Source organism: Prionailurus viverrinus, chromosome A3, assembly GCF_022837055.1.
Source record: "Prionailurus viverrinus isolate Anna chromosome A3, UM_Priviv_1.0, whole genome shotgun sequence".
NCBI classification, from domain to species: domain Eukaryota; kingdom Metazoa; phylum Chordata; class Mammalia; order Carnivora; family Felidae; genus Prionailurus; species Prionailurus viverrinus.
In genome coordinates, this window is record NC_062563.1 from 39,342,618 (window position 1) to 39,360,970 (window position 18,353).

General features: G+C 35.2%; 1 protein-coding gene across 2 annotated transcripts in view; it reads right to left on the reverse strand.

Annotated features, from left to right (window-relative positions):
* Positions 1–899: 899 nt before the first annotated feature.
* ESF1 (ESF1 nucleolar pre-rRNA processing protein homolog) overlaps positions 900–18,353 on the reverse strand; it is a 66,466-nt gene continuing 49,012 nt past the window's right edge. For both annotated transcript variants that reach the window (XM_047852438.1, XM_047852437.1), the window contains exons 10-14: positions 16,978–17,099; positions 13,120–13,207; positions 4,812–4,894; positions 2,474–2,620; positions 900–1,754 (exon numbers count right to left, since the gene is read on the reverse strand). In XM_047852438.1, the coding sequence (XP_047708394.1) occupies positions 1,461–1,754; positions 2,474–2,620; positions 4,812–4,894; positions 13,120–13,207; positions 16,978–17,099 (734 nt within the window). In that variant the 3' untranslated portion in view covers positions 900–1,460. The remainder of the gene's footprint in view (positions 1,755–2,473; positions 2,621–4,811; positions 4,895–13,119; positions 13,208–16,977; positions 17,100–18,353) is intronic.

Genomic DNA, 18,353 nt, shown 5'->3' on the forward strand with positions numbered 1-18,353 from the left:
TAAGTTTCACAGGAATCTTAAAATCAAACCCTGAGTAATTCCTACATTATGATTAAATAGTTTAAAGTTAGGAAACGAATAATTATAAAACTGTTTATAGACTATATTCATAAACATATTAAGATTCATGGTCTTTCAGTGAGTGAAATACTGGGAAGTTCACAGAAGCATCAATAGGAACACTGCTTTATTTGGCTGAATTACCTAACAATGCCAGTGCTTTATGAAAACATACACACACACTGCTCTGCCTTTTTCTCTATTATAATGAGCAATGTCCTCTTTTTTTCTTTCTCCTTTCAGAGTCTGTTTATATGCCCTTGTCATCTTGATATCCCTCTGAGTTTTCCATCCTTTTATTCTTAAAAACACATACTACATTAGCAGGCTTGAATTTTTATATGAAAAATGTTAAGCTTACTATTTACCACAATCCTGGCTAAACTCCTACTGCCTTTCAGGAGCTACCGTATTTATCATTTGTTCTAAGTGACCATTTTGTTTTTTATCTTATTTATATAGCACATTTAATTCTCCTCTCTAAATGGTTAATAGTTTATAAAACCTAGGCCAGAGGAGATCCAGGAGTATTAAGGCCCTACAGGTATGTTTTAACTTAATTTTAAAAGGAATTAAGAATCCTTAAACTCTATAGCAACATATCTACCCTTCTAAGCATTCCAAAAATCTGAAGGGCAGACAGAATTTTCTGTTACTACAAATAGAAAAATCATTGCAGAGCTCACGAACATTTCAAATACAATTATGAGCAATGCAAACCTGGAACTGCCTCTTCGTAGAGTTGTCCTCTTAGTCAATTTTTCAGGTATTTTTTCAGAGTTTATTTAAGGTGCTATATATAAATATAAAAGTAAAGAAGTCAGTGCTACACAAAATAATAAAAATATTTTATACTTTTATTTACAAATTAATTTCATAAACAAGCTATAATAAACATGAACAAACAATGAAGTTACTGGCTTCTATCCATTATGGCCAGAAAAATAAATTTACATAGATACCTAAATCTGCCTCCTTTTCCAGAGAAATTAATATATTGCATCTACATATTCTCAAATTGTTCCTAACTCTTATTCAGACTTAACAACTGGGCACTGCTCTATTTTTATATAGAATTGTAAATAATCTTTTAAAAAATTAGGACAAGAGTAATTTTCTAGTAGTATGACTCAATTTCATAAAATACAAAAATTTTATGAATCTTGTATTTCAGTTTAATTAAATTAATTATGATTAATCTGTGGAAACATACAGAACAAATCTGTCAATCATCCACAATTAAGTCAAACTGTTGTATAGGGGAAGAAATTTTACAACTGTCAGAATAAGATTTTATTCATATTCTTGAAAGAAAGCTTTGTTCCCAATAAATATTCCCTCTATCACTTCAGTACATTTTAGGAGAACACATTCTCAATCCAAAAAGAAACAACAAACAGCTATTTGACTTTTTGTTTTTTTCTTGCTTGAAACTGCTCTGTTTTGTTTTTTACAGATTTAATCAACATTGACAAGGCAGGATCAATGGACCTCTTTTGTGATTCCTTTTGAATTTCACTCTCTTTTTTCTTTATTGCCTGAGTAAGTTCTTGTTCTTTCTGTTCTCTCTGCCGGGCTTTCTCCTCAAGGATTTTTTCCATAGCTTTTGTTTTCTTGAAATTAGGATCTGAAGGATCCAAATTGAACAAGTGGGAAGTATACATTGCCTGAAACCGTGCATCCTTAACATTTACCTGCAAATACAAAAGAAAAACAAATAAATTAACAAATCAGAAGGCCCAAAATGGGGCCAAATTTTGAAGTGAGTTGTTGATTATATAAAATACAAATGTGAGCATTTTGTATTGATTCATTAGAAAACTGTATCCCACAGACAGTCAATGGAGTTTTAAGGCCTACTCTTGGAAGTCATTAAGTAGTTGCTGACTGCTGTTTATAGATTTTTTGTACAGGCTCAATCAAACCCACACATAAGGCCTGTATGACTATTAGGAATATGTACTTATTAGCAAAAAGAGGGAAAAGAGGGAGTGACAGAAACAAGAGATATAGCAATGAAAAAAGTATAGCCTATTGCAGTGGCTATTGTACACAGTGATATGATGTGACATGAACCTGTTATTTTTCAGTCAAGCTTGAGTATGCATATCTTTCCCACTGCGAGCATCACACTGCATGTGATTCTAACATTAAAAGGTATGTATTTTTGGTGCAATAGGGCTACCAAAAGACAAGCCAATACTTCACCTGGTACCCAACTAAATAAACAGTGATTTGATCCACCCTGGGATGAACTGGCTGTTTTGGACTAAAAGATGGTAGCTCTGGCTCTACTACGGGCCCTTCTTAAGACATTTCAGGCTAACTTTGGGTGTGCTCAGTGATCATCTCCAGAGTTGACTTTAAATTCAATGCCACCTTTAAGAGGCTAATGACTTTTGTCCCTGGTTACCTCAAAGTCATCCTCTAATAATTCCTTCTTTTTCATCAGCAGTTTTTTCTTCTTTTTGCTTAGATTCTGGTGCTCTACAATCTTATTATAATTGAAGTGTTTCTTGCTCTCTTCCTCCTCGTCCATCATGAGCAGAGCCATTTCAGCCTGTTGAGAGAAAATAAAGATCAAATACACAACAGTGCTTTTTTTTTCCCCAAGCAGAAGTATGGGGCACAGATATCCCCTCTAGGAAGAGAACCTGGTCGCTAATGCTCTGGGACATCATTTATCATCTATAAACTGATTGTAGATTACCAAAACTCATAAAGAAACCCAAAGATCTTGGTAGAGCAATAAGGTAAAAGTTTTAGAAGCATCACCAAGAGGAATGAAAGTTTGTATTTAAAAACCAGACATTTCACTTATTATAACTGGTTAATAGGCTATAGAAAAGATTCCCTAAATCTCTCAAATAAAAATTTCTCATTTTCACTTTGGTCTTGAAAAAAAATATATTTTTTTAAATGTTTATTTATTTTTGAGAGAGACAGACAGAGTATGAGCAGGGGAGGGGCAGAGAGAGAGGGAGACACAGAATCTGAAGCAGGCTCCAGGCTCTGAGCTGTCAGCACAGAGCCTGATGCGGGGCTCAAACTCACTAACTGTGAGATCATGACCTCAGCTGAAGTTGGACACTTAACCAGCTGAGCCACCCAGGCGCCCCATCACTTTGGTCTTTTTAAGTAATGACACTCAAGCTAACAAATGTGTAGTATTTTGTGACACAAACTACACTTTCCAAACATGTGCTTTAACAGCAAGGTATTTCTTCTTTCTTTTGCTTTTTTACCTTTAACTTTTCAATATTGATACATTTCTATAAAGGCAGGATTTTAATATTTGCTTCTGAAATCTAATATGTCTGTTTCCACTGAAGAGTGGCATTTTCTACCAACCATGGAATTAAACATGAACTTTGAGGAACTGAGTAAATACTAGAGAAAATGTGTACTAGAGAAAATACAGAGTATGCTGTCAGGCTTTGGTGAATTTTCCTATACTAACACTTAAATGGCTTTAATTTCCTTTCACTTTCATCACTGGCACCTTTAGTTGGCTTTCTTTTTTAAAGCCATTTTCCACAAAAGATTTTCTTTGTGTTCCTTTACTCTATGAGCATTACTGTTACGTGCAATAAATGGAGGTTAGAAAATATGCATTATGGTGCAGAGTTTAGGTGACCAGTCAAGCTGACTCCCAGGGAGTGACATGAACATCAGTCATAGGGACACTGTTGACTCCAATTCCTACCTCAACAAAAATACATATTAATCTGTGCCATGGATCTTTGGAGTCACTGAAGCATAAGGGTCACTGCATTTTCAAGAAAAACTTTAATTTTATACATTAAATTTATGTTGTTTACATAATAAGAGAGAAATTAGCACTTGACAACATAAAAGCAGTCTGAATTATAGGACAGATCTGGGTTGAATTAAAACTTATGGCAATATTATTTCAAGGTTTTAATAGTAGTATTTTTGGTCTTACAGTAAGAATTTAAAAATTTTTTTATTAAAAAAATTTTTTTTTACATTTATTTATTTTTGAGAGACAGTGAGACAGAGCACAAGCGGGGGAGGGACAGAAAGGGAAGGAGACACAGAATCTGAAGCAGGCTCCAGGCTCCAAGCAAGCGTTCAGCATAGAGTCCAACGCAGGGCTTGAACCCACGAACCATGAGATCATGACCTGAGCCGAAGTCGGTCACGTAACTGACCAAGCCACCCAGGAGCCCCCCCAAAATTTTTTTAATGTTTATTTATTTTTGAGAGAGAGAGAGGGAGACAGCCAGAGAGTGAGTGGGAGAAGGGCAGAGAGACAGAGACACAAAATCCAAAGCAGGCTCCAGGCTCTGAGCTGTCAGCACAGAGCCTGATGTGGGGTTCAAACCCGTGAACCACGAGACCATGACATAAGCCAAAGTCGGATGCTTAACCGACTGAGCCACCCAGGTGCCCCACAGTAAGAATTTTTAACAATGAGTTATTTTCCTTTTAATCAAAAAGGACATGCTTTGGGTTTGAGATAAATTTCAACTTTGTACTAGTTGGAAAAATGTTTGGTAAAACTTAAAAACTGAACTGCTAAAATACTTAATTATGTGTTTTATAACTTAATTATAAATACCATTGCTATATAAGTTTTATCTTTTATATTATATTTTTATTTTTTATATTTTATTTTATAAGTTATTTTTTTTTTAGGGACAGTAGAAACTTATGCAGACAACTAACTTCATTTAAATTGTACATATCAATTATCCACTAGTCATGTAACAATGATCATGTTTTACCTTTTGTCTTTCTATTTCAGCTTCTTCCACCGGAGATATGCCATCTTTTGTAGATTTCACTGATTTTTTCTTTTCTTTTATACCTGGCACAACAAACCAACACAGAAGGGGGGAAAACTGTAAGACTATTCATAACATTCTGACTATGCTAGGAACAAAAATGCAAGATATCTAGGAATAATCTTATCAATAAACATAGAAACTGAAGAAAGTAAAAAAATATTACTAAGTGATGGCTATGGGTGTGAATGAAATAATACATCTGGATGGGGTGACTGAATATTATAAGGAAGGAATTTCTTCTGAAAGTAATGTATGATTACATCATTAACTAAAAAAGAAAAACCATAAGATCATTTTAATAGGTATAGAATATGCATTTGATAAAATTCAACATCCATTCATGAAATAGAACAGTTATGGCTTAGTATATAATAAAATGCAGCACCATACATCACTGAAAAAAGAAGAGATTATTGAATAACTGGTGCTGGGCAACTTGCTTTATTCTGGGGGAAAAAAATTGAGTTGCAGCATCATCTTACAATGTACAGGAAAATAATGCAGCTAGATTAAAGAGTTTAACATTAAGGGGGAAAAAAACAGCACCTAAGAGATATCCAGGAGAATAGTTATCTGAGCTTAAATAGAGCTTACATTTTTAGTGTAAGAACAACAGAAGAAATCACATACACACAAAAGTTACTTTAGTATATAAACTCTTAAAACTCTGTATATAAAAAACTCATCTGGAAAATGAAAAATTCATCTTTGCATTAAGAATTTCACAGTAAAAGTTTAACAAAACTCTCATTCTCTGAAGACAAATTTGATCTTCGGTTAACTTTCTAGTGCTATTTTTGGGCAAAACTACTTATGGTAATAATGGCTCCTTATTGGTACCCTGCTTATATTCCTAGGGACTCAGGGACTTCTGGAGACAAGATGTTAGATGAGATGTTCTTGTCCTGAGTGACAGGTAGTCATGAACAGCAATTAAAGGCACTTGAGTCTGGAGCAGTTGACCTGGGTTTAAATTCCAGCTGTACCACAGTTCGGTTTAGGCAGTGTGGGTCTGTGTCCTTATCTGTAAAATGGCGATTATAATAATAGCACCTACTTCATAGGGTTACTGTGAGGACTAAATAAATTAGTAAACATGAAGAGGTCAGTTAATACCTAACACACAGTGCTATAAAGTGCTTGTTGTTACTGTTATGATAGTCTGACTACACATACATAAGATGTCCTGGGCTCCTTGGTGATCATGCTGATGCCTGATTTTTTTCTTCCTTTTTTGGGTCTTTGGAGTAGGAGGGATACAAAGGGAACGGGTATCAGGGTGCAAAAGTATGAAACACTAGTGCAATGAATAAGACGGTTCAGAATCTACAAAGACATGTTCTGTTACTCTAGAATGTTATTACACGATGCCAATCTTCTCTGAACTACTGAACATGGTCTTCTTTGGCTAAGCTGTGTTCTGCACTTCCAACGCAGAGAAACCAATGGTCTCTAAGCTTACATAGTACTTACTATTGTGATAGGCAGCAGCACTGTTCTCTTCACTTTATATATATTAACTAATTTAATCCTCACAACAATGCTGAGGTAGATTCTATTATTTGTTATAATCTTCATTCTGTGGATGAGGAAACCAAAGCACAGAGAGCTTAAGTAATTCTCTCAAGTTTAGTAAGTGAAGGAACCATGATTTAAACCTGAGCAGTCCAGCTCAGGCTCTCTAATGTTAATCACTAAGCTATATTCCTTCACTATCAAATGTCATTCTCCTTCTAACAACTCTTTCCATTTAAAATGCATTTTGTGGGAATGCAAGCTGGTGCAGCCACTCTGGAAAACAGTATGGAGGTTCCTCAAAAAACTAAAAATACAACTACCCTATGACCCAGCAATTGCACTACTAGGCATTTATCGAAGGGATACAGGTGTGCTGTTTTGAAGGGACACATGCACCCCCATGTTTATAGCAGCACTATCAACAATAGCCAAAGTATGGAAAGAGCCCAAATGGCCATCGATGGATGAATGGATAAAGAAGATGTGGTATATGCATATACAATGGAGTATTACTTGGCAATCAGAAAGAATGAAATCTTGCCATTTGCAACTACGTGGATGGAACTGGAGGGTATTATGCTAAGTGAACTTAGTCAGAGAAAGACAAAAATCATACGACTTTACTCATATGAGGACTTTAAGAGACAAAACAGATGAACATAAGGGAAGGGAAACAAAAGTAATATAAAAACAGGGAGAGGGACCAAACAGAAGAGACTCATAAATATGGAGAACAAACTGAGGGTTGCTGGAGGGCTTGTGGGAAGGGAGATGGGCTAAATGGGTAAGGGGCACTAAGGAATCTACTCCTGAAATCACTGTTGCACTATATGCTAATTTGGATGTAAATTAAAAAAAAATAAATAAATAAAATTTAAAAAAATGCATTTTGTGGGATGCCTGGGTGGCTCTGTTGTTTAGGGGTCCAACTTTGGCTCAGGTCATGATCTCATGGTTTGTGGGTCTGAGCTGCACGTTGCTGCATTGGCCTCGGTGCTGACAGCTTAGAGCCTGCTTTGGACTCTGTGTCTCCTTCTCTCTCTGCCCGTTCTCCACTCTCACTCTGTCTCTGTCTCTCTCTCAAAAAATGAATTAACATTAAAAAAAATGCATTTTGTTGTGAAAAAGTAAAATTCACAGAATATAACATGGTTGAATAACTGCAGCTAATGAGGGATAATAAGAAAAGCAAAGCCTAAAGTGGAGAGAGGCTTTAGAAACTGCTCCGTGTGTATTAAGTCCCTGCTGTACTTCGGCAGCCATACCCAGCTGAGAGAAAATGCCAGCATAAAGTGTTTAGGTTCACCCCTCAGTGCTACCAAGGCATTTGTCTACACTTCCAGGAAGAAATACTTGTAGACAGCCCTTCTTCCTAAAGTGAAAATCTTTATTGCTTCTATGTCAAATATTCTCCAGGAAATGGAGGTATCTATTTTCAGATTATAACGTTTTCTCTATTTTAAAGAATGTGTATCTATATCCATATATATATATCATCAGGGTTCTAGTTTCTTAGGGTCTGACTTCCACACCCTAAGTTTACTTCTGCTCCTATGTTCTCAAGGCAAGAGTTCCTTCTGAAGTGAATGGACAAGTGACATACGCAGAAGATCATCCCGTGGCAGGAAAAAAACAGGCTGTATATGATTAATACATAAAGGAGATAAAGATCTTCATATACAACTGTGGGAAATGATTTCAAAGAACCCACAACTAACTGTTCCAGATTTTATAACAACCTGGTGAAAAGTAATAAAAATAAACTTGAAAGAAAGATTGTAGCAAAGGAGGAAAAAGAATCTCCAAAATGGTAAGGGTTAAAAATAATATCCAATTTTAGCATGATAAAAATTTTTTTGCTCACAAAGAATTTACTCTGCTGGCCTGAACTGTTTAGTCAGAAGATAAATAATGTGTAGAAATCCTTTCTGCACTGTTAACAAGATCATATTAAGAGAGCATATCTTATTTATTTTTTTTAAACATTTTTTTTTTCTCCTTGGAAAGTTTTCAGACCTAAGTTAGATAAGAGTACTAGGGAAATGAAAGTCCCTGTTCTGAAATGTTGTATTTATTTTTTAGTAAATCTTCTGGCAAGTGAAAAACCACATGTCCTGGGACTGCTGCAAAAAGTACATATGGATGATTCTAATACATTGACAGAGATTCAAAATCAGATGTTAATGGCTTAAAAAAATAAATCTAAACAATCCTTACTGGGGCTTACTATCCTTACTTTAAGCAACAAATGTAACAGAATACATCTATGGAAAAAGATTTGTGGTAAAAAAAGTTGACCTGTACAAGGAATATCTGTAAAGGAAATTTCATATTCTATTACTTGTAATGTCTGAGAAGCGTTCTCATAAAAAACTTCCTCCAGAGGGTTTAGCTGAGTACTTCTTAGGAAAACAGTTAAAAGAATTCACTGGAGGGCAAATGCGGTCTCAGTACTGACCAGAAGGGAGTGATAAAGCCCCTTGCAATTCACTGTTTTTGTAGCAAGTTCCAAGATTAACAGATACAGATTGTTAATCATCCTTTGGACCTGGGCATTCTGGCTTTTCTGGGAAATCCAGCAGTTCCCTATATCCACTTCTTATACACATGGGTCCTTGGCTCTGGCTTTGGTCTTCACAACATACTCGTAGGGTTACAAAATGGGAGCCCATTTAAACTCAAGTTCTACCATTTACCACTGGCCCTTGGGCAATTCAACTATGTTTTTTGAATTTCAATTTACTCATCTATAAAGTGGGCTGAAGTTTGGATTAGAAGACAGAGTACATATAAAAGCATTTTAAAACTGCAAGCCAACATATGCAAGCAGTAGGATATAAGCACTCATCATACTGTTTGAATGAATCAAGTATGTATACCATATTATTAGATTTTCAGGATGGCTTATTGTTTATCAAATATCTAGGTTGTCAAGACAAAGGATACATTTTAATAGGGTATATTTACATGTGATGTATTTTATTTCTCTCCTACTTCTTCAAAAACAAAATCTTATTAAAGAGTTTATGCAATTAGACAGCAATAAACAAATTTTTCCAATACAGCTGATACTTGAACAACACAGAAGTTTGGGGCACTGACCCCCCACATGGTTGAAAATCCATATGTGCCTTTTTGACTTCTACAAAACTTAACTACTAATAGCTTACTGTCAACCAGAGACCCTACCAATAACATAAACAGTCGATTAACACATATTTTGCATATTTGTACCTACTACATTTATATTTTTATGATAAAGTTAGAGGAAATAAAAAATGTTATTAAGAAAATCATAAGAGAAAATACATTTACAGTACTGTACTACATTCACAAAAAAAATCCACGTATAAGTGGATTCACAGTTCAAATCCATGTTGTTCAGGGTCAACTGTATTTCATTTCTAAGAGTAAAAATTAACTATTAACGAATTCTAGAAATACATATTTTTGAACCTCTCATTTGATATCAAGTTTGTAGTTTAGAAAAAAATTATAGCAAGTTTATAGTGTAGGGGAAAAACAGAAGGAAAAGTGAGAAAAGATTTCTAGTACTCACAACTGGCTCCTAACCCAAGCCAAACATCAGGTCTGGCATTAATCAATGAACTCAATTCCTCCATATTTTGAAGAGTATGTAAGTTTAGCTCTATGGGATTGCCAAGGGCAAAGGTGTTACAAATGTATCCAAGTCCATCTGGCTTAAAATGTCTCTGTCCTGCTCAGCCATGGGGCTTGAACTATACACCCTTCCAAACACTAACGCTTTTCCTCCTATTCCACAGCTGCTCCTTCTCAGTTTCTTCAACTTTCTCCCTACCTTCCAAGTAGTACCTTCTCCAGTATGACAGAGTAATAGTGCCTTGTGTAAGCTTTACCCAACCTAGAGCCCAATCACGCACCCTCCTCTCTTACCAATGCTTTTAACTTCCAGTTCTATGGTTTGAAATACTATTTATATGCTATTGATTCCTAAGTTTGTACCTGCACTGACTTTTCGGCTGATCACCCAGACTTCTTTATAAATGTAACCTAATACATCTCAAAGTGATTATACCCAAAATGGAACTATTGACCTTACTTCCCACCCAAACCTACTGTTTTTACATTCCTTCCTAACTCAGTAAATGGAAGAATATTCTTCTAGAGACTCAAAACCAAAATCTAGTTCTGCTAAATTTCTTCCTTATTCAAGTAAGTCCACAAGTGTATGTCTAAAATATATCTAGAATTCCATTTACTTTTTTCCTTCCAATTCCATTACTGGCATGCTACCTAAACCAGTATCACCTCTTGAAAAGCCTGGTCTCTCAGCTCTCACTGATGCCTTTTCTTCAATCTGTTCTCTTGACAGGAACCAACATATACACCAGATCATGTCGTGTTGTTGCTTAAAGACCTTTCAGTGGCTTCCTACTGTTAGAAGAGTAAAATCAAAATGTGTTGCCATGACACAAGGCCATGCAGGGTTGATCCTGTGTCCCAGCCTGGCCTCCTATCAAACTCCTCTGACCATTTTCCAGTCACATTGGGTCTTTCAATTTCTCCAACACAAGTTCGTTCTCACCTCACAGCCTGTATACCTACTTTTCCCTTGTTTTCTTTATGCCTGACTCCTTCTTATTCTACAGGTCTTATTCAAATGTCACCACCTTGGAAAAGTCTTTTTTTTTTTTTTTTTTTTTTTTTGGCCCCCCTCTGTGTCTAAAGTAAGCTACTCTTCCTTCCTCCCAGTTTTATCCTCTATATTAGGCTATATTCTTTAAAGTTTGTTTATTTGGGGGGGGGGGGAGAGAGAGAGAGAGAAAAGGAGAGAGAGAGAAAGAAAATACGGAAGGGGCAGAGAGAGAGGGAGAGAGAATCCCAAGCAGGTTCAATGCTGTAAGTGCAGAGCCCCATGTGGGGCTCAAACCCACAACTGTGAGACCATGACCTGAGCCAAAATCAAGAGTCAGACACTTAACCGATGGAGCCACCCAGGCACTCTTACCCTATTCTCTTTAAGACACTGATCTTACAATATCTTACAATATTCTTATCTGTTTACCTGTTTAGCATGACTTCCTTAATACCACAGACTTCTCAAGAAACATAACCGTGCTTGTATTATTACTGTTATATCTCTAGCCTAGCAGAGTGTCCAGCACCGAGGAGGCAATATTTATTGACAGTATGAATAAACAGACATGGCAAGATACATTTTTTTTGTCCTAAAATTTATGTAAAAAAAAAAAAATTCTCAGCCTTTCTGTTTTTCTTTTCCCTTTAAAGAAACAACTTAAGCCCAGATACAAATAATTACTCTTAGGATTTATTCTGAAATCAAAAGTATATTGAAAGCAAACAAATTTTATCTACACTTTTCCTTGGAACTTCTGCTACTACCTTTAGTGAGAGCTTATTCACAATTTACATGTGCTGATTCCAAGACACAAGCCACCCCAAGCCATCAAACAATTTAACTTACTCTTTGAATCCTGCCCTGAGTTCTACAATCTGACCAGACTGTACATGCCAAATGAAGCACTTTGGAATGAGAACAAGGAAACTATAATGCTTTGCATTTCTCCATTATAAACTTGGTTTTCTGAAAGCAGAGGATAAGGCTAAAATCCATCATCTTCTAGAAATGACCGCTCAGGTATGATAAAAAGCAGAATATGCTAAGTTTCCATTTCCCTTTCCAATTCCTAAGAATCTGACATCCTATAATAGACTTTATTCATCTTGATCTCCTTTTTCATCAAAAAAAAAAAAAAAAAAATGCGAGTGCTAAAAGGCTGTAACAACCAGGAAATAATTTTGAGCAATTTTGACTTTCCTGTTGAGAACTATTCTGGCCCACTAGTCACCAGGGACAAGAAGCAGGGAAACTTCATAAAATCCTTCTCTTTACAATGCCAGCTTGGAGTTGCTCCAGGAGTAAGCCTTTTGGAGTTCATGTGTGTGGTATTCTGATCAGGAAAAAGGCAAAATGCATGAGAACAAATGGAAAATGCTTATAGTAGTCTCTGTACTGACTTGTGTATGTATGGGCTGAACCTTACCACACACATTTACACATAACCAAAAGGTAAGAATGAAAGCATTAGGGAAAGAATGAGCAGTGCATATATGATGGAAACAAAGCTCCTTGGATACAGGAAATCAAATACCAGATAGTTCTGGGATCCAAGGTAAAAGGGGAGGAAGCTGGCTTTCATCTACAATGATGAAGCAGGATAAATGTAAAAATGGATAAATGAAACATAGATGTTTTTGTATATTTGAGCAGAAAAGCTTTCATGCTACAACACCATGTAAAAATTCTAAGAAATTTATACACACATCCACATAAACAAATTTATTTCACACTTTCTCTTTTTCAGTCTTTGTAAAGACCTAGAGATATGTCATAGAAAAGCAGTGTAAGCACACAAGAAGATCACTTCCTTTCCCCTCATCTTTTTATAGTCAATCTGTCTACAAGGATATTTCCAAAAAAGGGATCCCTAGTAAACCATTAAATCAATTACATCACCAAAGCCTCCTATATTGAAATTATTTGTATGCTGACCCTTTGTAACTGGATAGATGTTTATACCCCAAAGGACAGACCTTGCTTATAAGCCACTAAAAGAGGTACACAAATTCTAGGAGTTTTAAGAGAATGAGTAGTTTACACTGCTTCTACCCATGTCACCTTTCTTTAAATTCCAATTAAAAACTCAAATATGGGCTGGCTTACCTATTTTTATAATTTCTTCGGCAAAGTATGGGTCATTCAGATCAACATCAGAGGGAAGTTCATCTTCACTGACCTCTTCAGCAAGAGCCTTAAGGTGAATATAAAAATACATACAGTTTATTACAAAGACAATGAAGAAAAATCCTATCATTTCTTTTTCTTTTTTTATGTAAGTACCCTATTTTTTTTTTTTAATTTAAATTCAAGTTAGTTAACCTATAGTGTAGTACTGGTTTCAAGAGTAAAATTTAGTAATTAATCACTTACATATAACACCCAGTGTTCATCCAAAAAAGTGCCCTCCTTAATGCCCATCAACCCAGTTAGCCTATCCCCCCACAGTAACCCCTCCAGCAACCCTCAGTTTGTTCTCTGTATTTAAGTTTTTTATGGTTTGCCTCCCTTTCTGTTTTTATCTTGTCTTTCCCTTCCCCTATGTTCATCTGCTGTGTTTCTTAAATTTCTCATGAGTGAAATCATATGATACTTGTCTTCTGACTTATTTCACTTAGCGCAATACACTCTAATTCTATCCATGTTGTTGCAAATGGCAAGATTTCATTCTTTTTGATCACTAATATTCCACTTTGTGTATATACATATATCCGTAAATATATATATCACATCTCATTTCTTTTATTTTTTTTAAATTTTTTTTTTTAATGTTTGTTTATTTTTGAGAGAGACAGAGTGTGAGTGGGGGAGGAGCGGAGAGAGAGAGGGAGACACAGAATCTGAAGCAGGTTCCAGGCTCTGAGCTGTCAGCACAGAGCCCAACACAGGGCTCGAACCCACAAACTGCAAGACCATGACCTGAGCTGAATGAAGCTGAACACCCACCGACTGAGCCACCCAGGCGCCCCAACATCTTATTTCTTTTAAATCAAACAGTACAATCTAGAATGAAACCAGTTTTTAAAATTAATTTGTAAAATAACTCCTATCTGATCATTCTTTTGCTTCTTCAACAAATATTTATGGATAAAAATAAATATTTATGGAATATTTAATAAATGCATAAAGCTATGTAGGGTTGTTGGGAAAAGTGAAAGTTATCAGATACATGGTTTCTGTCTTTAAAAAAATTATAATCTGGCGCCTGGGTGGCTCAGTTGATTAAGTGTCCAACTCCTGATTTTGGCTCAGGTCATGATCTCATGGTTTGTGAGTTCAAGCCCTGTGTTCAGCTCTGTGCTGACAGTGAAGAGCCTGCTTGGGATTGTCTCTCTCTCTGTCCCTCCCCGACTCACACTCTTAAAAATAAATACATTTAAAAAAATTAAAATGAATAAAAATTTTACAATCTATAAAAAAAAAGCTAGACACGTAAACAGACACATATATTAGTAATAGCAGTTCAAGATAGGAAGTGCTAGAAGAAGCAAAAATGAAATGATACAGACATTCAAAAGAGAAGAACACTTTTATGTGGGTGATCAGTGAAAAGATGTGGCCTTATCTCTCACAAAATTGAGAAATGGCAGTGACTATCAACAGCTTGAAGTTATACATTGTGGATTATCATGTAAATAATTATTTATAACAATTTATTTGCTGGTTAAAGAAAGTGATTTTTTTTAATTTATTTTTTTTTAATGTTTATTTATTTTTGAGAGAGACAGAATGCGAGTGAGTTAGGGGCAGAGAGAGAGGCAGACACAGAATCCGAAGCAGGCTCCAGGCTCTGAGCTGTCGGCACAGAGCCCGACGCAGGGCTCAAACTCACGAGCTGTGAGATCACGACCTGAGCCGAAGTCAGATGCTCAACCGACTGAGCCACGCAGGTGCCCCAAGAAAGTGATTTTTTTTATTATGAAAATTAAAACATATGCAAAAGCAGTAAGGACAGCTTAATGAAGCCCCTGTTTTCATCACCCAATTTTAACAATTATTTTGTTTTATCTATAATCCACCCTTGAAAATTCTTTGGCTATTTTTAAGCAAATGTGTTGGTTAATATTTTTCCTAATCAAATTTGAACAGACTGTCTACTAAATTAGAATACTTAAATAAAAAATCAAACCTATATAATAAATAGGACATGTGAACTGAGGTCAGACAAACCAGATTGAGGTTATTTCCAAGAATCTAAAAAGTGAGTCATTTTAACAAAAATATTCAGAATACATACTGTTAAATATTATCTTCCATGCTGAAGAAGACCCACCAAGCCCTAAAAAGTATTCATTTTGATATTAATATCCTTTTAAGAGCAAGAGCTTCTATGAATTTTGTTTACCAAACTCTTAAAATAGATTCAGTAGTAATAAATTTTTCTAACAAAGATTATAGAATAACTACGTATCTACTCACGTCACTGATTTTAGATCTAAACTTTAGCTGCATCAATATTGCATATAAACATGTATTCATTTCTTCAGTAATAATTTTTCAACGTCAAAATGGAAGCCACAGTGAGGAAAAGGGGCAAAATATTTTTAATATGAAGGAAATTCTTGAAACTCCTCTGTATACGAGAACCTGTGGGTGGAAGGGATCTGTGGAATCCAGCAGTGATCCAGTACAGAGCACTGAGCCTAGAACAAACTGGCACTCAACAAACATATTTCTAGTGGTAGTAATGAGTCCAGGCTTAGCCCAATGAAGGGAAAGAGTAAAAGCACAAGATAAGCTCAAAGTGCCCAGCAAATGAAAATAAAAGAGAATAGCTACTAAAGATCTCAGAAACAAGAGACTACTTTATTGACCCAAAAAGACCCAGTTGTAAGTTTTACAGTACACAGATGGCTTAATAACTTGTGAAATTATTCTATTTAGAAGATATTTTACTTCCTGCTTAGTTTTAAAAGAAGTTCTAAGGAAGAGGGGGGACAGGGTTTTTACCCTTTATCCTCATTGTATTATCTATTTCCAGAAACACTGACTAAATAGAGGAGTATTAAAAATCCCTCCAGTGCATCATTCAATTTTGCAGCGTTCCATCTTCACAAGCACTGAAAGTCACAGCTGCATCAAAAGCACAAGCTTATGTAGTATATTTAGAGAATACGGTACAGTGGAAAGGACACTGGAGTGAGAGATCTGGATTCTGGTCTCAGCTTGGCCATTAATAAGCTGTGTATCTGGAGATGAATCACTTAATTTCCAACAACTATAAAGCATCAAGATTGGACTAGAACTAATCGTTTAAGATTACTAAAGTTGCAAAATTCTGTGATTACTGATATTATCTTAAGGCAATAACTGTACTGCTAGAATGCTACATTTCAGTGACAAGATAGAGCATTTTTAGCAGCAAAAACCATTAAGTGGTCTCTGCTGTTACTAAGGACTCTGTGGAAAAGATATTATCCCCAAATAATGGGAGTCAAACAGATTTTTCAAGACAACATATTAGCACAGAGGAAATAGGCTTAATTAAAGGGATTTAATGACAAGATGTTAAAAGATTCATATGATTAATACTGAAAAATGAAAAATTCAGGTTGAGAAACACAAATGTAGAAAAAAATTCATGCATGTTAAAAATTTCTATGTGTATATATCCTCAAGTAGAAGAATCTGTATGCATATTTTTCTCAAAAATAGAAACAGAACCAAACTGTTTTATATCTAGGTATCAATTAAGCTGTTCATTTTATTTAGGTAGCATGTAAATGTAAAATACTAGAGCACAGAAGTTAAAGTGGCTCTGGGCTTTTATTAGGATTTGTACCTCATTATGTAGCTTTGCAGAAAACACTTAAGCTATTGGGTTTTCCCTTTCCTCTTTCTTAAAATTGTGATAACATGGCCTACTCTAGTGAGTGGTTAGCTATCTATCTTCTGATATCTTCAGCTATCTTCTGATACATGATTGTTGTTCAATAAATATTTGCCCAAAATTATCATTGATACCTTTTGTTTCTTTTTCAGTCTTTTCTTCTCTTTCTTTTTCTCTAAAAATTGTTCCCAAGGGGTCAGTTTATCTTTTCCTTCCAATTTGTTTCTCACCATCTCTTCTGCACTTTCTTTCAGACCTAAGAAAAAACACAAATAGAGTTCAGTTTAAAATGTTATTATCTTATTTTAAATTCTATGCTGTCCCTTTTCATACATTAGCTGGATATAGTTCTATATTCTACAAAAAGAAGCTTCCCTCGTCCTTAGGTAAAATAAAAGTATATATATAAAAAAAATAAAATAAAAAAATAAAATGTTATTATCTTCATTCAGTTGAAAATATAATTCACCAAAAAGATCACTTACAGATATTTAACAGAGTAACAAAATAAAATACAATACTGAATTATGTAACTCCAAAATCATAGTAATATAGGATCAAATCATATCAATGCTATTTCCTAATAACAAACAATAATAAACTTAACCAAACCAAAATAAATAAGTAAGCAAACACAGCAAGTCGATATGCAGTCAAACCACTAAAGAAAAATCCTTTATTTAGGTTTAAATTTTATTTCTCTATACTTAAATTGCTTTGAGACTCTAAGAAAAATCCTGGAACAAAATCTTCTCAGGACACAACTAATCATTCACTTTTAATAGCAAATGGTAAGTGGTCTTTAACATAATTATATCTAATTGCTCTGTTGCCCAAATAAAAGACTGCATTCTCTGGTAACTATAGGTGACTATCAAAAATTGATTAGTAAGGCAATCCTTGTTGAAATAGGCCAGGAGGAAAGAGTTCTCATAATCGCTCAACTACTCTGTGAAATACATCCTTAAGATCAAAAGGACCACCAAGTTCTGATTCCACTTTGTATGGTTTACCTCTCTTTCAATGTTGTCATTTGCTCTTGTACTTCATCTCTAAATACTTCATCTCTATTTCTTATATTCTGCAGTACCTAACTTGTGTTTCTACAAGGCTTACGTAATATCTGGACAGGAGTGAAAGTGGGGAAGAAAAAGCCCTGAGGCTGACCTACCATCCATGAAGACCCTCACTACTGCCAAAGTAAAGGAAATGTGATTATTGGTGCTGTCACCTTTGATAATAAAGATGTTTGTTTTACTTTACAGTATTTTCTGGACATCATGGTTCAATCTGGGGAGGAGGCAGCTTCAATATTTAGATGACACAATATTCATTTCAGAAAAATATTAGTGGAATGATTCAAAATGCTTTTTAAGAGAGTCACGGTCAATCCAGATCATCTTCCCAGATATTTTCTAAATTCTAAGGTGAAAACAATCCTAAGGATATAACAATTCTTTTTTTTTTTTTTTTTTTCCTGGTAAGTATACTGAGACTAAGAACATTCAGC